General features: G+C 47.8%; 1 protein-coding gene across 2 annotated transcripts in view; it reads left to right on the top strand.

Annotated features, from left to right (window-relative positions):
- The first annotated feature begins 7,090 nt into the window (after positions 1 to 7,090).
- CREB3L1 (cAMP responsive element binding protein 3 like 1) overlaps positions 7,091 to 18,829 on the top strand; it is a 45,409-nt gene continuing 33,670 nt past the window's right edge. The window contains exon 1 of one of the 2 annotated variants that reach the window (XM_053945608.1): positions 7,091 to 7,249. In XM_053945608.1, coding sequence (XP_053801583.1) covers positions 7,142 to 7,249 — 108 coding nt within the window. In that variant the 5' untranslated portion in view covers positions 7,091 to 7,141. The remainder of the gene's footprint in view (positions 7,250 to 18,829) is intronic. The other variant, XM_053945607.1, reaches the window with a different exon arrangement.

The raw sequence follows: 18,829 nt of genomic DNA on the forward strand, positions 1-18,829 counted from the left end.
GACACGTCTGTGTGTGCCTGACAGCATCTGTTGCCATGGCAATGCATATTTGAGCCTGAGCCGAGTTGCATCTTCCCTGAAGTTGTGAATTGAGCTTAGCTTTATTTATTTAAAACCAATCATAATGAGTGAAAGAAAGACAAGAGACACATTACAAATCCCCTTGCACAGGACGTAGCCAAATGAGTCAGAGGCACTGCAGGCTTTAATCAGCCCACCTGACGTCAAACCTCTCCATCAGAGGAAAGTGCCGCCTGGAAATGTCAACATGCCCAAATGGAAAGGCCAGAAGGTAAATCTTTTCCTGTGCTCACTCACTGAGTAGGAAAGAACAATTAAAATTCAGCCAGTTCCCTAGACACATCTTAATAGCACTCTGATTGAACGTTTTTCTCGTCCTGGTCCTCTCCCATCCCTGCTGTTAGCTGCCTGGGGACAAGGCCTATTGGTTTGAAGGATCTTTCTAATGTAGCATCAAACCCCAGATCCTTCAAGAACAAGGTGTTACCACCAGCAACAAAAAAGGGCTCTGCAGGAAAATTTTGTCACTGAAGTGACCTCTACCACAAACTGAGTTTACCATGCCATGACGGTGGTTCTCAGTTTCACACATGTGAATGCACAGGGGTAAAAAGAGCAACTTAGCTTGGACCTATGCCACTTGTCATCAGAAAGTTGGAATGAGGAAGAAAAGCAGCAGTAATGAGACCATTTTTTTTTGCCAGAGGCGTCAGCCACCTGAGGGAAGGTCAACACCAAGCCTGACAGATGCACCACAGCAATAGGAAATGATCATGGGTTGTAACAGATGCATGACCTACTGGGAAGAAAAACTCTCTTGCATCCTTTGTAACAAAACTCAAACCTTGGGCCCCTGTAATATACACAAGGTAAGAAGGAACCCCCAGCTTTGAGTACAAAAAGCCTGTTCTTGAGTGTATATCTTAAGCTAGGTGTACAAAAGGGAGAGGGGTCAGGCAAGTACACCTACAGCTTTATGCTGCCCCTTTGACAAACATCAAGCTAGGAAGCCTAGGAAAACCATCCATTCCCAACCCACTGGTGTTTGCCAGGGGTGACAAAGGGACACATGCAGACATCAGGGAAAACAAGCACCCGGAGAAGGAGGAAGGAAGGAAGAATGTAAATGCAAACCACACCACTTAAAAGCAGGGCAGCATTCCAGTTCCTCCAAAGTGTTCCCTACACCCAGCACTGTACAGCAGCCAACTGGTGGGCTTCTGATCTTCCCAAAGCACTTAACACTTCTCCCCCTTTTATTTTTGTCCTAAATGTGTTTTGCTTTGGTGGCTGATCCTGGCTATGTGCCTGAGACTTTACACTGGGGTTGCTTTTCTCTAGGAGATGTCTGTAATGAAGGTTTCTTCCACCGTGTTCTCTTTCCCCTGTAGTGAAAGTCTGTAATTACCACTGAGGGGTGAGGCAGACAGCACTGAAACAATGTCATTTGAACGGGGGTGAGACATGCCTGAATTGCTGGGTTGTGCTTTTCTCCTCACAGGATTTCTTGTGGATCTGGGCCTTGCTTTTAACCCTTGGCAGTACAGGGAACATCATCCTTCCACTTTCCTGACCAGCCTGTGTGTGCTGTATCTAGTTGGTTCTAACCAGGGCAGATTCTGTTGGATGTAGCCAAGATCCAAGTGTCCAACTTCTCTACCATGCTTGAAGGGTCAAGTGGCACAAATCTGCATGGATTGCTCTCTAGTCATTCATGTGGGTAACTGGGAGTTTGGAGTTAACTCTATATGGCACATACAGTGTGTCACAGCAGAGTTGTTGCCATCCCTTGCCCTGACTCATCCAGTCCTGTTCCAGCAGCTCTTCAGCTGCCTCCTGTACAAAAGCCACTTGCTTCCCACTCCTTGATGCAGGGTATCTTCTTGGGGTAAAATTCAGAGTGTGCAGCTTGTCATCCTCCCTAGGGAAAGATTTGAGTTGTAGGAAATGGTTAGGAGAAAAGAGGCAATACGTTCCCCTAAAAATGACTCTTCAGGTTGTCTCCAGCGCTGTGAAGTCTGCCTGGATCCCTTCTGCAAGCACGTCTTTCAACCATGAAGGCTAAAAGCCTAATAAATAAAAAGTAGTGCATAGGAAGCAGAGGTGGCCATCCTCTTCTGCAGTCCTGCAGCTTCCCATTCACATAGTGTCTTCAAATGCTAAAAAACTGCTGGAAGGAGATGCCCTGATATTGAAGTTACTCTGCACCCAGTCAGCCTGAAAGTTGTTTGATTCCCCTATTGTCATGCCTATGCCAGCCTGTGCTCTTTCTCATGTATAGAGCAGGCAGGGGAGATTGTGTGTGACAAGGCAAAAGAAGTCTTAGCTTGCCATGAAGAAATGAAGGAATTACAAAGAGATTTTTCCTCCTATATCAGTTACTTCCAAATTGGTGAGTTTTCATTTCTCATATTTTGTTACAGTACCCATTTACTATTTGGGGGCTTTGCTTTCTGTCATATTGGCAGAAAGACAAAGCCACAGGCAGCTCAGCCACATTCCCAGGAGACTAAAGGGGTTCCATAAAGGGATGTTCCTAGGGTCCAGTGTCTTGTACTCACGGCTTTCCTTTTCCTAGGTCTTTTCTCCTTCCTTGTCTGTCACTTGCTCCTTGTTTGCAAGGCTGATTTAAATCTATACAAGGGCCCCAAGTTTACCCCAGAAAGAATAATAATTGCACTGCTGAGCTCTGTGGCTTCCCTTTCATTCCCCACATAGCATTAGGGTGCTCATTGAAACCACAGCATTCATGGACCCTTGCCATATGCAAACATGCAATTAATATGCTCTTCACTTTCCCCTCTATTTCCTAAGCAATATGGGGAAAAAAAAGCACAAGTTGTGGTGCACATTTCCTTATGACACACACGTGTCTGCACTTCTCTGCAGTGCTCCAGCATGGCTCACGCCTACCTGGATTTGGTGGTCATTAAAGAAGTGTGTCTGCTTGCAGGCAGACATTTAATTTGATGTCCTGTGCAGCTGCACACAAAGCAATATGCAGAACACAATTCATTCCCTCTTTCAGTTGTGGCAGCAGATCTATGAACACTTTTTTCATAGGTATTACCCCCTTCTCTGTTTTTAGCAGGGAGCTGCAATGGGTGTGATCTCTGCACTGGCTCCCCTTCCTGTTCCACTGCTGCTTGCTGCTGATGGGAACAGGTGTGCTGGGTACCTGGCTGGGAGTGCACACAGCAGGAAGAAGGAAATGGAAAGCAGCTGATGCTGGCTAGATAGAGAGGTGTGTGTGCAAGAAAGAGAGAGTTTAAACCAGCTGCTGGAAGGAAATCAAAAGGGAGACACATTTCCTGGATGAGGCAGGGCTGTGGATCAGAAGGCAAAGAAAGGCTCCAGTGATTGCAAGTCCTTCCTCAAAAGTTACTTTTGCTAGAGACTGTTTTGCTGTATCACCTTCTATCTTGACTTTTTCCTGGGTTTTTAATTGTCCCCATAAAAACCTAAATGAAGAAATCACAGCCAGATGCTTGGATATGTAACTACTTGTGCTATCACACACAACCTGACTTCTAAGAGCCCGTCTCGGGACTGTAGTATCTCTTCTTTGAACTAGGCTGAAAGTTCCATTTCCATCCTCACCTTGTTCTCAGTGGGCCTTCAGGAGCAGAGGGGGCCTATAATGCAGCTCCCTCTGTCTGTGGTGCACAAAACAGTGAGCAAAACCACATCAAAGCAATATATGGAGAAGTAATCAAATCCATAGAAAAGACAAAGCAAAATGGAGGCAAGACTGTTGCAAAGAGCCAAAGTATGGAGTCCGCATGACTCCAGAAAACCTTCATGACTAGGAAGGCAGGCTGTGGCAGAAACTGTATATTCTATCCATATGAACACCAACACTGGAAAAATAAACAGGACAAATGGTATCTTTCACAGACTTGAAGTAAAAGCTTGTCTTTGGTGGTGGTCCTAAAGAGCCAGCCTGACCTGCAAAGCAAAGCAGTTCTAGCAGCATGAATCATTCCCATACCAGCTGTCCAGGCTGCAAACACTACGCAGATGACCCCTCCTGTAACAACAGAGCCTGCATGCAGCAGACCAAAAATCACTGTCATTTCACCCTACATTCCTCAAGAAACACTCATCCTTGAAGAGACTGTGAAACCTCTTGGCACAGTCCTGGGTGGGGGAACCAAAAGCTTCAGCTTGGCTTGTAGCCGAATGGCCTGGATTGCTGTCCACGTGTTCAAGCCCGGGGCCTGCTTACCTTGTCTTGTGTGTCCTGCTCACAACAATGCAGGGTGAAGGCAAAGCAAATGCAAAGTGATAAGATGAGAGACTTGCAGTTCTCACTCCATGGACATAAAGGCAAGCCGTGGAAGCAGGACTAGGCAGGATGGAGCACAGGAGAGCAGGATCCCTTTCTTATGAGAAATGGACTGATGATTCACTTCTCAGCAGTGATAAAATTAGCTTTGTTGGTCACACATGTGTATTTGCAGTACCAAATATTGTGAGGCCAGGAAGACTTACCTGTTGTCATTTTGACTTGTTCAGCCTGAACATACTTGATTGCTATTTCAATCTCCTGCTGTAATCAGATTGCAAATAAATCTAAGTATAAAATCAGAGAAAACTGGGCTGGGAAGGAATTGGAATGATCATGTAATTTAGCCCCTGCCCCAAGGTTGCTTCCTGCTCTGCTATATCTATGTCCCAAGAGGTGGCTGCAGAACTTGGTTTTAAAGATCCTCTAGTAAGGATGATGCACCATTCAAGTGTTGCAAGTGCTGCAGTTGCCAGGCCTCTGCTTCAGCAGTGCCACTCAGCCTGTCCTTTTCCCTCTTTGCTGCAGGCACCCATGGCCAGTTGCAGCAGCACATCTGAGTTTTTCTGAACCGCAGGCACCTCCCTCACCCATCAACAATTTACCTGTCTCCAAGTCTCTTCTGGAGCACAAAACTGCTTGCCTGCAGAAATAACTCTCCTTTTTGGCTCCAGAGGGTCAGTAGCAACACCCTCTGACCACCTAGATGACATTTCCATTGCCTTTAGTGAACTGCACTCATGCCTGACATAAGCAAAGCGTCCATTTCAAAGCTCTACACAAATGCTAGGGATGGGGGCTCCCATCAGAGCTCTCCAAGATGGGACAGAGCAGATTTCCTGTTCAACATCAAAAGGGGATATTTGTTATGATTCTTCCTTGCCTGCAAAGTCATAGGCAGAGAAGCTGCATCTGGGCAGTTACACTCAATACTAAAAGCACTGAGTAGAAGCAGAGTTTCAGACCAGCCAATTTCATTTTTTTCTTTTTTTCTGAGCTATTTTAATTTCCAGAATGGATTTCAAAGCTCCTATCTGACTGTGCCAAAGCATTTTCCCTTCAGAGCACAGACAAACAAGTGAGGTTTACTTTGCTTGACCTTTTCTGATGACACTGCCACCCAGGATGTGCAAACTGTAGCTGACACCATCTGAGCTTCCTCGGCCTGAGGATAAATACAGTGTGTGTCCTGAGAAGAGGCTTCCTTGTGTTAGCTTGGGCAAGGCACTGAACCCGAAGCTCTTGGTTTCACCAGTGAGTCTTCATAGTTAAGGTAGTGATATCCATGTTTGGTTAGTGGCAGGAGGGGAAGCTGCCCCTGCTGTGGCCCTTACTGTCACTCCATTGCTATGGCAGGATTCAGTCTGTCTACTCCTTGCAGCTGAGAACCCTGCTGACTGGGATGTTAAAGGAAAGGCATCTTCCCTCTTACTTGGAGACATGTTTACTTCTTGCTGAAGGGTCTGGACGGATTTCTTTTTCCCATCTTAGAGTGGCAAAGGTTTTTGTGTTTCCCCCTTTAAACCCACTGGCATCCACATTAACAAAGAGGTTTCTTTACAATTTAGGAAGTAGGAACAGCATTATTTTCTCAGCACAACTCCATCCTGGCTGAATTTATGTCTCTGACCTTTTACCCAAAGGCTCTTTACACTTGACTGAAACATAAGGTAAAAGTAAATGTAACTGAAAGAGCTCATTGTGTGTGTAAGTATAAAGGCTTTTGTGTGCAGGATGTGGCTGCTTGTGCAACCAGTAGCCAAGGAGCACCTTGGGTTGTGCTGTTAGTTCTGACAGCCATGGAGAATGTGGAGCAAGAGCCTGGATGGATGAAAATCCTGTGTCCAGTTCAAGCACAGGCTCCAGCCAGCTTCAAATCAGCACTTCTTTGCCAGGACCATCACCACTGGCAACTTCTGGCCAGGTTTACTCCAGGAGAGATGCTCTGCTATCTTTGTTTTTTTTTCTCCAGATGCCTGTGACCAAGAAAGCCCCTCCTTGGAGCTGGGACTCCAGTCTGTTCTCTGTGGAGCCATGGAAATAGGGACAGATTAAGAAAACATCAGGGCTTCTTCAACGGGATTATTATAAGTGGTTTTCTTGAGTGTTGGTTAGAGTAATGATCAGAGAGGACAGGGATCCATAATCCTATTTATCTGAAACCATATAATCTTCCTGAAGCTCTTTAATGGTGCCCAGCTCTTTAATTACAGAGCAGCCGCACGTGCAGCTGCAGCCAGGCCTACCTGCAAGCCCTCTGCGGGGAGCGGGGGCAAGGAGACCTCCCTGCCGGCTGCCCTTCAGGCTCCGATCCCGCGGAACGCCCATCTTTCCCGGCGCTGCTCCCCCCCGAGGGATGCAGAAGAGCCACCAAAGCCGGCCGGCCGGCTGCTGAAAGGAGGGTTTGTTCAGTTCGTCAAACTGACACGGCTCTGCCGGGGACCAGCAGCGCCCTCGGGTCCCTCCGCAGCGCCGGGAGGAGCACGGGGGCCCCGGGCAGCCACCGGCCTCGCCTCGTCCGGCGGTGCGGGGGCTGCCCGGGAGGCGGGGGCGCTGCCTCGAGGGGGTGTCTGCGCGGGAAGTCCCGCCCCGGTGGCTCCCGGAGAGCGGCGGGGGCGTGCCGCGGCCGCCCGCCGGCCCCTCGGCAGCGGGGCACTGACAGCCGCCCTGAGCGGCACCGGCGCGGCGCTCCGCTCCCGTGCCCGCCCGGCGGTCGCTGCCGCCCCGCCGCCCATGGGCCGCCGCCACCGGGGGGCGGGCGGGAGCGTGCGGCCGCAGTGAGCCCGGCCGGCCGAGCGCGGGGGGCGGCCGAGCCCCGGCGCCGCGGGCACCATGGACAGTATCCTGGAGCCCTTCCCCGCCGAACGGCTCTTCCCTGCCGCCGGCACCGGCTTCCTCGACTTCGGCGACTTCAGCGAGGCGGACTTTCTCAGCAATGTGGTAAGGGACCGCCGGCAGCACCTCCGTTCCGGCGGGCCGGCCCCAGCAGCGGGGACGGGACACGGCGGCGGGCTCTCCTCGGTCCCCGCCCTGCCCCGGGGTGCGCCGGCGATGCAGGTAGCCGGGTGCCCGCCGTCGCACACGGCCAACTCCCCGCTGGACTGGCCCAGCCGCTGTTACCCCGAGGAGACCCCGCCAGGGACTCTCAGGGCTGTTGTACACTATGGTTTTTATGAGCCTGATGGATGGGGAGAAGTGTGCGGTGCCAGGCGGGGAATGTACGACCTGCCGTGTGTGAGCTCGGGCAGCACCGGAGGCACGGCCGGTTGCCGTCGGGAGAGCTTTGGGCTCAGCGCCTCCTCTCTCCTTTGCCTGTAACTTTTCCTCAGAGTGGCATTTGGGAGATGAAGCATCTACCGCTTGGCGCTTTGGCTGGGCTGATTTACTTTGGAGAGAAGGGTGAGGGGGAAGAGTGACTAGGGAGGAAAATGTGTTGCCAGTCTCAAGGAACCAAAGGAGCATTGTTCACCTCTAGGGAAATTGCCCAGTTTCTCCCAGGAGTCAGGCGAGTTCTCAGTCCAGCAGCTCTTCCTGAGAACACGCACAGACTCTTTGCTGTAGAGCCCGAGCTCTCCGTGAGAGTTTCCATGGGATCCTGCAGCCCCTCTGCCAGGCAGGACCCAGCCCTGAGGCAGAAGTGGGAAGGGCCCCACCCCAGAGGTGGTTTGGAGCGAGGGTATCCAGCGCTGGGCAGCAGAGCACTGCCGGAACGCCAGGCTCCGCCAGCCTCTGAGCGGCTGCAGCCGTGCAAGAGTGTGCCTGCCCCGGACAGAGATCTGAGCAATGGCTTGTTACTCTCCTTTCACGGTACTGGCACCTCCCGTGTTCCCGGTGTAGAACTGTGAGCGTCGCTGAGGACTACCCTTGCAATGGGAGCAGGGAACAGGGAGAGGGTGAATCCCCTGCTGAATCCACTTCTGTTTTGCTACACAAAAGATATTTAAAGTCTTTTGTGTTGCCTCCTTTGTGAGGGAGACGGTAGAGAAGCAGAATTTACATAAATATTAAGTGCACTGCACCAAGCAGAGGCACACAGGGTCTGGGAAAGTGATTATGGAGGCAGCCCCATCCCTCAGAGATCTTGCCAGCTCCTAATTTCCGAGATAGCACTGTGCCTCGAGGACTGATTCCACTGGGCTCTACCAAAGGCAACAGAGTCTGCAGTGTTCAGGCAGACCTTCCAGTGGCACATCACCCCAAAACTGAGCGCTTGCCTCGCCTGCTCATATCTGAGAGACCTGTTGTTAGGAGTTTTGTGCTTTCCCTAATTCCGTACACATCCAGCGTGGATGAAGGTATGCTGATAGGAAGTGCTTTATGCGAAGACCATTTATTTCTTTACCAAAATGAAAACAGTATGTATTGGCACCAGCCCTTTTACCAGGTGCAACATGGGCTGTGGTCAGAAGTCAGGGAACCCCTAACCAACATAGGTGGTACCTTTTTATAGTTAAACACAACTTCTGCCTGCAAGCAGACCCTGTGAAAAAGCAGCTTTTGTGTAAGAGTGCCATCTGGTGCCACCTGCGAGGACAGTGTGTTTAAAGTGTGTGGTGGCCATGGGCAGGTTGGCTCTGTCCTGCCTCATTTAAATGGCTTTTCTGCTTGGAGAGCTGCTTCTGGAAGCAGCTTACCGTTTTCTTCTCATTTAACTATGTTGCAGTGACTCAGGCATCATTATGCTCAGCTGACAGCAGAAAGTCACTTTTTAAAGGCTTTTTTTTTCCCCTGTGGGCTTTTTTCCCAACTGCCAGCACCACAACTTCTGCTGGAGCGAGAGAGTCAAGCTGAAACCTTCTCTTCCTGCAGAAGATACATATAAGAGATTCTGTAGCCACTTCTCGCCAACCAAATCTGTTGGTGATACAAGAGCCAGAACATAATACATCATGCTCTTTGTTCTCACTCTGCATGACAATGGGAAGGATGGAAGAAATACACTTGGATTTTCTTACTAAATCCAGCAAATCTCCTGGGATCTTGCAATGTGTGGAGAAGTTCTTTTGACATAGAACTGTGCAAAACATCACCGTGCACAATAGCTCACAAAGTTGCCAGTGCCTTTGCTTCACAGATGGGCAAGCTTTTCCAGATATTGTTCAGCAGGCATTTTTCTTAAAACAGGGCAGGAATTTCAGCCATAAATGTCAGTATGAAATTTTCATGAGTATGATTTCCTCTTTTCAGGAAGGAAGTAGAAAGAAAAGATGGATGAACCTTACTGCAGAGTCTGTGCTCCTTTGGGGCAAGAATTGCATGTGTCTAAACTACTGTCTTTTCCACAACCTTGGCAGTCCTAATGAGTCATCTTGGTCTTTAAAAAATTACTCTCTGTATTGTTCATCTCAAGCTGTGACAAAGAATTAATTAAGGCACGTCTGTAGATGCATCTTCAGAAAGATCTGTGTGCTTGCAAAATAAAAAAAAAATTGAATGTGTAGGAGCTGCCTTTCAGAGACATCTGTCCAGGTTGTAGAAATAGGTTGACAGAAACCTCATGAAATTCAGCAAGTACAAACCCCGACTCTTGCCCCTGGAGTGGATGGATGGATGGATGGATGGATGGATGGATGGATGGATGGACGGACGGACGGACTGACCCATCAGGGGTCACAGAGCACTGGTGTGCCCCAGTAGCAAAGGCAGCTAGGAGCAGGAGTGACATGGTAGATAGACACAGGGAAGTGATTATCCCCTTTTTCTTGAGAATCGTAAAACTGTGTCTCAAATACAGTGTCCAGTTTTGGGCTGCCTGATAGCAGAAAGACATGGATAAATCTGAGTGCATCAAGAGGGTTGTCACCAAGGTAACTGGGAGATGGAGAATTTCTCCTGTGAGGAGTAGGTGAGGGAGTTGGACTTCCTTGGCTGGAGAAGAGACAGCTCCTGGAGGACCTAGCAGAAGCCTACCTGCACAGCTGAGGAAGTTTCTGAGAAGATGGAGCCAGGCTCTTTCATAAGTGCATGGCAGGAGGATGAGTGGTCATAAATTGTAATGGGGAAGGTTTAGACTGGGTTTAAGGAACCGATTTATCACTGTGAGGATTTTGGGGTTTTTTTTGAAAATTGTATGGAGAGTGGTGTCTGCTTAATTGGAGGGGAAGTCTTCAAAGGACACAAAATACCTCTCTTCACTTAGCTTTTGTGAACCAGACTTACAGAAGATGGCTGCTAATAGCACTGTCAGTCTCCTTTTGCTTTAGAGGCCATATACTGCTCTTGAACTTTGCAAGACAACTTTGCTCTTTTTTTTTTCTTCTCCCAGAAGGACCTACCATATGTAAAGCTAATCCTTCATGCAGTGCCTGTTTATCAATTTCACCCATTTGTGTCCTGCCCAGTCCAGCATATCTGATAATTTCTGCAAGCAACCATCTATTTGCTTACAATCTATTACAATTGTACTCAGAGTACTCTTACTTTCTCATTCGGCTCTTATCAGTGCTGTGAAACTCTTCAAAAGACTTATCTCTTGAGTCAGATGCACCACTGTGCTTCACTGGGTTTGTGACACTTGTGTCAGAAGGAAGCCAGAATAAACCAACCAAACAGGAGTCATGTGTTTCTTTTCAGCCCAGTGCCCCAGTGGGTTTGTTTCTTCCCTCTGCTTCTGTATTTTATAGTGAAAAAAAACCACCTTCAAAGATTACTTTGGATATTTATGTAAACACAGCTTTATTTTGACTCTATGCTTTTCAAAGCATATACTTTACCTCCTTCAAGAGACATCAAGGCAAGAAAATAGCCTCCATGCTGACTTGAGTCTCCACAGTTAGAAGCTGCAGAATGGCTGTTCAGGCTGTCTAGGAGTGCTAACCCAACTCCTCTGGGGAATGCACACTAACGGACTCTTTCACTGTGTGATCCTATATGCCCAGGCAATGTGACAAATGGCATTTTCTGGAGCCTACAAAGGGACAGCAGAATGGGAGAAGAACTGCCTGTCTCTGTGGGTGTGCTCCTTGAGTACAAACTGGGTGTTGGGCTTACTGTGTGCTCTTTCCTTTAATATTGTCCTGGCCTGCGGGAGGAGGAGAGTGGCAGGACTGTACATTGTGAGCAGGCTGAGAGTGGGGCTGCTTCCACTCACAGGGGAAGCTTCCCCAGAAGATGAAGAAAGGCGATTCACCATGGATGACTCTCACAGGAAGCCTGTACACACTTTTATTCCTCTTATGCCTACTACAGGGACATAAATAGCACTTAAGTGGTGCTTAGGTGTTGGACTGACCTTTGGTCTGAGCGAGTTTCATGCTCTGTAAACTCCCTCTCACCGTCTCAGTGCACAGTGAGGATGGAGAGCGCAGGCAGATTTGGTCACCCACTTTGTATCCCTTACAGTTGCTAGACAGGAAAGCTCTGCTGTAACATGAGGCTGGGTCTCCAGGACTGATGGTAATCTCTTGTGGGGACACATGCAGCAAGCATTTTGGCCCTCTAGTCCTGGTAAAATTTGCCTGGTAAAATTTGGTCAGTAACACATTTATGATTAGTCTGCCAAGTACTAGATATGGAAAGGCTATTTTCTTTAAATTTTTCTTGGAACTCGCCAACCAGATTCCTGTAGGATCTGGAGCACAGATACAGAGACCTGGTGGGGCCATCACACCTGGCCTGATGGGAATGAATCCAAAGATAATAGTTCCCATATCTTTCTATTTCATTAGTCTCTTTGGATCCATCTCATAGGTTTTACACTTCGTGGCCCTGCTGCTCCTTACTATCTCATGCTGGGACTTATACTTGCAGAAGTGCTAGCAGCAGGATGAAACCAGAGCTGAACATGGGTCCATGGATCTCTGAGTCTGAGTCTCTGAGCATCAGCACTGTAGAGTCACCACCAGGAAAAATGTTTCCCTTTTAATAAAGAAGAAGGGAAGAGACTTGAACTTCATTTGGAAGACTCTAGGTAAATACTTAATCCAGAGACTGTGGATCATTTGTGGGTCCTATCTGCCAGGAAATCGATAAACATTTGGGATATTCTTCCTAAATAAACACATTCATTTGTTGGACAACTGCCTGCATGTGCTGGGAACCCATTGTCCTAAGTTATCATCTCAGCCAAAGTGGGAGAACCCATTAACTGTGCTCTTGGGCCAGAATTAGGAGAGAGGCTGCAACGTAGAGCAGGAGTGCAAGAAGGCATATGTCCAAAACAGGGTTAAACAGTAGAGACAGATCCATCTTCTTGGTGGGGAGAAGCAGGAAGGTCTTCGTTGAAGTGCTTGCAGAGTAAACAAAGGGAGGGTTTGGCAGGAGGTGGAAGTACATCTGTGCATACAGTCCACTCCCACCAAGGGATCAGCACCAGCTGGGAGATGCTGGAGTTTTGTACTGCTCAGTCTGTGTCTGCCAGGTGATCCTCATCCCCTGTGCATAAGGCAGCCATTTAATGCCACCACCACCACTTTCAGAGAGGGATAAATCTGAGGTCTCATTTGTATAGATCAGACTGTAAAAACCTCTAAGACTGGCCCACTGTACCTTCTCTTGGTACAAGTGGACAAGCTTGTACTGTATGGTGGCTTCAGAAGCCACCATAGTGTGTGGTAGCTTCTGAATTTAATTAAATGTGTTGTGTTCATTGATGCAAAATGTCTTCTGCTGGTGAGGAGCTTATCTGGTACTGCACTGGTCCTATCCTGTGCTGCTCTGGTCTCATCCATGACTGGTGCCGTGCTGGTGCTGCACTGTTCTTGCTGAAGCCTGGAATGGAGCTCTCTCTGGTAGAGCAGGGATTAGGACAGAAGAGCATTTTCTGAAGCAACCACTTGAACTAGGATTTTAGAACTAGGGATTTCATAGGCAGCCACAGCTGTAGCTGCACTATTTAAAATATGGCCAGGCTGACACTTCTGTGACTTACTGCTGTGTGTCCTTGGAGAAAAGTTATTCCTCTGCTTGCTCCCTTTTTTCCTCAGCATTTCTCCATAGGTTTTAAGGTAGTATTTAATTAGCATTTAATAATTACTTATTTACTATTTAAAGAATTCTCAGTGTTAAAGGAAGCAAATGAAAATGCTTAATTCCCTGAAGTTGTCTTTGGGACAGCCGCATGGCAGATCTTCTACACATAACCCCAGGCAGGATTGTTCTTGATACAGCAATTTGATCCTCAAGGCTCACTTGTTCCAATGCATTTCAAGGAAGGTATGAGTCAATCCACTAAAGCTTATGGATCCTTGTCCTGTTGTGGACAGTCCACTGTAAGAAACCAGATGGCTCACAAAAGCCAATTGTGACTCTCCTTGTTGCAGAGTTACAGGAAAACAGGTAGGGTACCAGCAACAAAGCAAACCATTATAGCTCTCCTAAGAAATGCCCAAAACCTGTCTCTCAGCCTAAGCTGGCTGAGAGTTTTCCCAGGGAAATTCCAGGTTTGTGCATCAAGGTACAATGCAGTCACCTATGCTTCACAAGCAACCTTGTGGTGAGCACTGTTCTTCAGGAGACATGTCTGGTGGAGGAGCCAAGTGTGTTAGGTCCTCAATTCCAAGCCAATCCCAGCTTTCTGCCAGGGACTGTATTTTCACATCTGAACTGCTGAGACTTCATGTTGCCACATCACAGATGAGAAATAAGAACAAGGGTGGAACCAAAGCCATCTTTCTTGGCTGGCTCCCCATGCTGGCACCATCTTTTTCCTGCTGCAGCAGGTGACTTCTGTGTGAGCTACCTCAGTGTAGTTTGGTATCCCCTGACTGAAATCATCAATCCAGTTTTCAGCCTGGCACTAGGACAGAGCTTACATGGAGCTCGTCTCTTACTTTTTCCTGTATCTGGGAGCTCAACTTGTGTTGTAAGTTGTTAGGTGTTTCCTTGGGTTGGTGTCTGCATGTTTTGCAACGTTCCTCAGAGCAGAAATAACTGAAAGGTTGAAAGAGCCAAGGGCATGGTCAGAGTGGCAAGGGACTGCAAGTAGCATGCTGAAAGGCAGGCTGTGTCTTTCAACCCAGTTGTTCCCCATGTCTGCCATGCAGTGTTTACATCTATCTAACTTATTTCCAGCTGCTCAAGAAAACAAATTTTACTTCTGCTTTCCTGTATGGTTACATCATTCAAAGTTTTCCTTTCCTGTAATTTCCTGAACTGACCCAAACACTCCAGCCTTATCCTCTCAACCACCCCTTTCTGACTTCTTTATCCACCTTCCTTTCTCTTTCTTTGTATCTTTTCTTTCACTCTTATTTTCTTAAACCTGTCCAGGGCTATCTGCCTTTGAAATCATGTGGCACTGCTCTGGCCTGGTCTGTATCCAAGTGATAGATGCTTTATACTTACCTTGACACATTGATCAGCCAGAACAAAGTCTCATGAAGGTTAAAAGTGCACATATCCACATACTTTTTCACTCCTTTCTTTCTTGTCCTATTTTATCTTCTCACTTTCTAAGACTGGAGAAATTACCTATAGAGCACTGTGCAAGGCTATTCTCCCTGAAACTACTATGTAATCTAAACCAGTGCTGGAGTAATTAGTACCATCTTTAGAGCTCAGAGGTGATGCCTTGTGTGAGGTCATTTATTACAATCACTGTCCAGGCTGTTCCAGAGGAAACTCACCCCTGACTACCTCAGCAAAGTTGCTTTTGGCTTCTTTACTCTGTGACTTTGTCTTGATGAGGAAAAATGTTCATTTAGGTCAGTCTGGCTGACCCGATTAGCAAAGAGTGCTCAAAATGCAGTTAGCATTTTTCCTAGAATAGATGCAAAACATAATGCTTTCAGCTGAGCAATTTGTGCCAGGAGTTCCCCTGCAACAGGAATGTCAGGGCTCCCTTGGGAGAAAGCTGGCAGCTAAGGCTGGAGAAGTACTACAACTTGGGCCTGACACCAACTGTTGTTACACAGGAGGGAACTGCATGCTACATTGGTTGTGGACATTCCTATTGGATTGTCAGCATTCCTCCTGCAGGTGAGCTTTGTTAGATCAATGCCCAAACAACATCCTCCATGCTGGCTCCCCACCACAGTGTTGTGGGGTCACTGGCTCCTCCTTTCAATGGCATGGCACATCCAGGGGGAGCACTGCAGCTCAAGAATAACCCATTTCTGCTGTTCGAGGTGCAGGGGTTCTACCATGAGAACCTGCTCTGGCTCTGCAATATTTGCAGCCCTCTCACTACTTGGAGGAGAACTTTCTTCTTCAGTAGGGGAAAAAAGGTAGAGGGAGACCAGGATGAAGAAGAGGACCCAGTTCCAGAGCCTCAAGAGTTAATTGTTGCATGTAAGAACAGCTTGATGTTAAATGAGTCTGCTAAATTCATGACAGTTGAAGGAAGGAGCTGGGCAGGTGCTTTTGGCTAAGCTCACTGCTGTCCCGGGGGGAGGGACTGCAAGCCAGGCAGCTCAGGGAGGAGGAAACCAGCTCTGACATTTGTAAAGACTGTTGATGGAAGGTTTCTTTCAAAGACTTTTCAGTCTCTCAATCTGAGAGCTCTTTGCCCAGGGAGTGCTGGAAATGTGGCTCTTCTTTCCAAGCAAATGTGGCAGACTCTCATAGTTGATGAGGTGCTGTTGAGCCACAAATACTGAATTGCCAATTTAATGATGTTGGGTTTGTTTTTGTTGTTTCTCTGTCTTTATGGACAGTGCTGCAGTGAGGTTGTTGGGAATGGGAGAACTGTATTTTAGTCCTGGCTCTGCCAGTTTCTTAGTGTGTGATCCTCAGGGTGTCACTTGCAGTGATGCAGCTTTTGGTCACTATAAAAAAGTGGACATCCTTATTCTTACTGAAAAGGAGCAGTGTCACCAATAGGTGAAGCAGATTAACAAAAACTAAGACTGGAGTGGGGTTTTGCTAGTAAGTATCTGCCAGGAAAGGTCCATACGAGTTATTACTTTGCTTCCCTAGTTGGACTCTTTTTCAATGGCTTTGCAGCTACACATGATATTTGCCACATTTTCAGTTTGGCAATTCTGTTTCTATTCTCCACTGATATCCCAGCTATCCTTCATCCCTCTCCTGTTCCTTATCCCTGTGGACTGCACGTGTCTCTATCTGACCTCAGATACTTCAAGCTAATCCAGAGTAATCTTTCTGTGTCAGTATGAATGACTGTGTTGGTCAGCATCAGGATTTAAACTAAAGTACTTTTGGCCCATGCTGTTACTGGCCTGACCATTCTGGGCCTTACTGAAAACCAAACAATTTGTACTTTATAAATCCAGTGAATGAGTGTACTCATACCTCATCCTCCACTGTACAACCAGATCCTGGCCCAGGCACAAAGCTTAGCTTCTCCATCAGTTTGATGCTGAGAGCACCCTGTTTTATTTTTGCCCCAAACTGCTACATGGTCAGTGCTGGGCTGATTCTCAGGCTCCCAAGCTATTTCTCTGCTGGTTTGTAAATGAGAAAGAGGTAACAAGCTCCTTCTCATAAAATACCAGAATGTCACGGCTTTATCAGTCCCTAGCAAGATATTCAAGACCCATGTCAGTCCCTCCTGCTGCTCAGCACATTTTTTTGCGTTTCCCTTTAGTTGGAGGTGCCTTTTCTTCACAGTAACTCTGTCTGACCTGTTGTAAAGTTAGGATCACCATCATCCATTGGGAAGAGTGATGCAGAGATTGCTTTTCCATCCTCTGATCCATCTCCTGCTCTTCAGGTTTTGTCAAATATAGTTGGCAGCAGTCCAGCAGCTGGATTAGCAGTAATTAATGAGCAAATGGCCTGCAGCCCTTTTTTAGACCTGGCAAAGCACACACCTTTCACTTTTTTCTTACATGGTTTTCAGCTCTTTTTTTATCATGCTGGGAGAGAGTGGAGTAGCAGCAAATGCTGCTCTGGTCAATACTGGGGACTGAACAGAGGCTACTCTGCTCTTTTCTTTGCTGCTAATAAGTACCAGGGTGTAGGTAGAGGCTGCTAGCTACAAAGGACAGCAAAACTGTTTTCTCCCTCCCCTTGTAGCTGCAGCCACAGTGAGCAGTCAGTGGCAGCTGTAAGCAGCTGGGGTGAGCTGCAGCAGAGCAGGAGTAATGCTGATTTCTTAATTTTCCTGCATGCTTCAGGCTCCAGGCAAGCAGCCTTTACAACCTCCTCCTTTGTGACCTGGAGCTGAAGTCCCAGGTGAGGTGAAGGCACACATTACTGTGCCAAGCCCAGCAGCCACACAGTGTGGTGAGGTCACCCAGCACCTTTGATACCTATAAGTGCCAGAGATTCACATCCAGAGCAGCTGGCCATCCACTGGTCTCAGATGCCTTTTTGATATTTGATGAAATTGGATTACACAGAGTTGTCAGAGGATTTATTTACTTATTCTGGGAAAGAGTGAAGGATGCCAGAAGAGATGGAAAATAGGGAAAGAAAGAGGGACGAGAAACCAAAGATGAGAGAGGTAGCTATGCAGTTAGCATTCCTGAGCCATCTGGACCTGTTGGCATGGCCCCATCTGGATGGGCTCACGTGTTCATCCACAGCATGATGTAATCTTCATTGTCCAGCATTTGATTTTTTTCCCTGTGCTGGATGGCCTCATATCTAGTGCATGTCTGGAGCGGGCATTTTGATTTCCTGTTGCTATTTGTGGATTTTTCCTGGCCGATCCTCAAGCTCAGCTCAGGCGGTTTGCATTCCTCAAGCAGAAGCAGCAATGCCACCCTGCCAGCAGGAGCAGAGGCCGGCTGCAGCCAGCCTGCCAGCCCAGGAGAGGCAGCCCTGCACGTGGAACCAGCTGTGGTTTGCACCGTGCTGCAGCTGGAGAGAGAGTGACACCTCTGCCTGGTGCTTTGACCACGGCAGCTGAGCTCTGGAGTCGGCTCAGCCTTCAACATAGAGAGGGCTGGCGGGACCACTGTTCCCAGATGCTCACGGGCTTTCCTGCCCGGCTGGATCTTGCAGCAGAACATGAGGAAGGAGAGTTTTACTTGACTCAAGACCTATTCCTCCCTTCAGTAGATGTGAGTAAAAAGCAACTGATGATCTCAGTCCCTCTTCTTTACAAATACCTGCACCAGGGACCACCAGGGCTTTTGACTGCCCTGTGAAACAGGTGGGCTTCCCAGCACATAGGAAGGAAGGCTGGGAAGGATCTGGTCTGACATTGCCAAGTACCCACTCTTGGCAATAGTGATAGTGGAAGGCCTGTCATCCCCTTCCCTCCATCACTCAGTGAGTGCCATTTGCAGGAGGCAGTGCAGTCCAGTCAGAAGGATTCACTCAGGTTCCCACCATGTTCTGTGGAAGACTGCCATGCAAGACCAGCCATCTATTTTTTTTTCTTGTATCCTTCCTAGCACATGAAATGAAGACAATTTGTATGTCTGCCTCCATAAGAGCACAGTTTGAAGGTCTTTAAGTCACAGAAGCCACACAGGAACAAAACAGCCTTCTTCACTTCATAAATTCCATGTGTAGAGGGGAAAACGGTCAAGCCATAGATCCCCTCCTGCTTTTAGAATCAGAGCAATTCCCACCCTCCTGCATGGCTGGGAGAGTCTGAGATGCTCAGAGGATGAAGATGGGATTTCTCTGCCATGTACCACTGCTGCAAGCAAGCCTCAAACCCAG

Source organism: Vidua chalybeata, chromosome 6 (genome assembly GCF_026979565.1).
Source record: "Vidua chalybeata isolate OUT-0048 chromosome 6, bVidCha1 merged haplotype, whole genome shotgun sequence".
Taxonomy (NCBI): domain Eukaryota; kingdom Metazoa; phylum Chordata; class Aves; order Passeriformes; family Viduidae; genus Vidua; species Vidua chalybeata.